Source organism: Sinocyclocheilus grahami, unplaced genomic scaffold (genome assembly GCF_001515645.1).
Source record: "Sinocyclocheilus grahami isolate Dianchi unplaced genomic scaffold, SAMN03320097.WGS_v1.1 scaffold580.1, whole genome shotgun sequence".
Classification (NCBI taxonomy): Eukaryota; Metazoa; Chordata; class Actinopteri; order Cypriniformes; family Cyprinidae; genus Sinocyclocheilus; species Sinocyclocheilus grahami.
In genome coordinates this window covers 356332-359367 of record NW_015505759.1, presented here as the reverse complement: position 1 = coordinate 359367, position 3036 = coordinate 356332, and the positions used below count along the sequence as shown (strand labels likewise).

General features: G+C 44.6%; 1 protein-coding gene across 1 annotated transcript; it reads left to right on the top strand.

Moving 5' to 3' along the window:
• Window positions 1–1096: 1096 nt before the first annotated feature.
• LOC107556840 (uncharacterized) lies at window positions 1097–2288 on the top strand. Its single transcript, XM_016240072.1, has one exon. The coding sequence runs from the start codon at window positions 1264–1266 to the stop codon at window positions 2050–2052; it is 789 nt and encodes a 262-aa protein (XP_016095558.1). The 5' UTR covers window positions 1097–1263; the 3' UTR covers window positions 2053–2288.
• Window positions 2289–3036: the final 748 nt, after the last annotated feature.

Here is a 3036-nt window from a genome sequence, read left to right as displayed (position 1 = left end):
GGCACGTCTGCTTTAAAGAGCCCGTAAAAGATGAATCATCTGCACATCAGACGCTTTTTTTAGAGGTGACGTAGAGACTATCTGAAGATCCACCCAACCATTCAAAAAGGTTCTGCTCTGAAGAATACAGCCTTTGAAACTTTTTTTCTTCCATTTGGCAAATAGGTGCATATAGTTAAACCACTTGAAGACACTATAGACTGTCTGCAGAGTCTGGGGTCCAATTGCATTTGAACTTATTTGAACTCATAACTTCATTGAGATGGAATGCAAAGTGTGGATAATAATTTCTTTAATAACAAAAATAAACATTATTGTATCATAGTATATGGCTATTTGACATTGTACTGCGGTGGTTGACATATTTTGACATGTTTTGGCCATTTGAAATTGTACTGCAGATGTGCTTAACCAGCATTTTATCATAATGACCTTACATTATTGTGAACAGTGAACTAGCGATTAAAAATGGTGAAAAACTTGCCCCCCCAAAAGTGCAGTCCATCTCCACAATCTAAAATATACACTTTTTCTTAAACATTCATATGCATTTTAAAATTGTGATGTTGATTCGCGCATTAACTACCCACTTGGTTCACTTGTTTTTCAGACCATTTGGCAGGCAAAGGTTGGAAAGAAACTGTTGACAAAACCATGGTTTACTAATGCTTTAAGAAACAAAGCTTTATATATTTATATGATCACCATATATATATATCCCGGATTTTCAATGATGCCAGTTTTGGACCCAGTCATGAATATACTTTCTGGATCGCCGGACGGTTTCGCGCTGTTATCCTTGTTATATTTAAACTGAGAGGATAATTTAAAAGTGTGACATCACGAAGAACACTCCGAGAGCCTCTGTGAAACATTCAGTAGTTGGTAAGTGAGACCAGTAGGAGGTCGGATCGCTTTCCCATGAACTCCAGCCTCCTGCCCAAGGTCGGTCTCAGTGCTGCATGAACGCACGTCGAGAGAGGGAGGACACTTCCCTCTCCAACATCAAACGCGAGGGATGCGCTTCATCGCCTTAGGGGACTGGATGGATGGAGCGATAGGGTCATGAAGGTGACCACAACCTCTGGGTTGGATTTAGGGGGCTGTTACCGCAGAAGGAGCCTATCCATAATTAATAAGAGCGAGTCGGAGATCCTAGAACCGAAGCGCAACCACCGGCGAGTCATGTCACAAACTGACAGCGCTTCCAGAGGAGCTGACGAGGAAGACAAAGGAGGATGAAGGAGGCAGAGGAGGATTATAATGAAGCTGAGTGGCAAAGGACTGTGCACCATCGTCTCCAGCAGTCTGCTCTTCGTGTGTGCCGTGAGCGCTGTGGTCGTGGGATTCAGATGCATCGCGTTGGGCTCCAGGGTGCGAGCTCACTTCCATCTGGCCACCACGGCCGGTGCGTTCTACTCGGGCATCCTGGTGACTCTCGGGCAGGTCCTGATGGGGGTGGCGCTGGTATTTTGCCGGGGCAACCCCAGGTGTGCGAATTTCTTCCTCTTTGGGATCTTAGTGTTTCTTTTGGGGGTCCTGACGGCGTTCTCGGGCGCGGTGGTGGATGGCGACACGGTGTCCCTGGTGGAGAGGAAGTACGCGCACTATTGCCTGGACTCTGTGGATGTAAACCCGGCGTGCGCCCGGCTCAAGGTGTACCAGCGGGGTTTGGTGGTCTCCGCTATCCTTAACACTCTGGAGTGCCTCCTGGGGCTGATGAATCTGGTGATCATTAAGCGTTACCAAACGGCGCAGTTTCACCGGAGACGCCGGACGCAGAGGCGGAGCGCGCGGATCGTCCTGAACGAGGAACGCGACTTCGCGGTCACGGAGTTCCAGCCGGTATCCTACATTAACCTGGGGGTGGTTCACGCGTTGGACGAGGCGGACGGGGAGGTGCAGAGCCGGGGCCACCCGTCCATGGTGCTGCCGGGCTATTCTCCCACAAATCCGGAGCTTAATCACACGTACCCGTTTTCTTACCCGCTTCACAACGAGTTGCCACCTGCCTACGAGGACATATTCCCTGGAGAAGCGAGCAGCAAATAGCAAAGGAGAGGAACCGAGTTGCAGTTTTGCAGTGACAATCACGCATTCGGCACGCTGAACTTGGAATTGATTATTTCTATATAATGGTGACCAGCTGTTGCCGAATGTACTTTTTATTCATTGGAGGTTACAGCCAACATTCGAAATCCTACAGTTGTTCATAAACGGCGAAACGAACCTTTGAGAAGATAAACGCACTGAAAGGATTAAATATACATGCAATTTTTTTTGACCCTCCTGATTGTATTCTCAGTTCATCCCTTGTCTAAACCACAAGGGTTTGTGTACAGGATTCCCATTGGAATGTTTGATTTCTTAGAGTATTCCAGCAGGGCACAAAACAAAAATAAGTTATCAATTGCGCAAGAAGAACATTTGAGAAGGTAAACTTACTGGAAGTATGCATTATTTAAATCTACATGGAACATTTGTTTTTTGACCATCCTGATTGATTGTATTCCCAATTACTCCCTAGTCAAAATCCTAAAGGCTGGTGTACAGGATTCTAAGACAGAGTTTTTTGTTATAATTGACCCTAAAGGATTTATTTTATAGTATTCCAGCAGGACACAAAACAATAAGTTCCCAGTCGGACAAAAAGGGCCTATGATAAAAGGTAAATTTAAAGAATTTAAGAATGCATGCAGCATTTGTTTTCTGACTGATTGTATTCCCAATTCATTCCTAGACAATGTCCTAAAGGTGTGTGTGTGAGTGTGATGAAGAAGATGATGATGATGATTCAGAACTAATCATTTAGAACCAGAATCATAATTGTGTTAGTATTCCAACAGAAAACAAAACAAGAAAAACAATATTCCCAGTCGGGCTATTATAATTTACAACAAGATAAAATGTCCCTGTAGGACATCAAAAGTATTCTGAAAAGCCTACACTTATATTCAGCCTCGTGATTTGTTTATAATCACTTCATCCCTGATGTTTCAGACAAAAAGCCATTGCTGTTGGCGTCATTAAAATGAC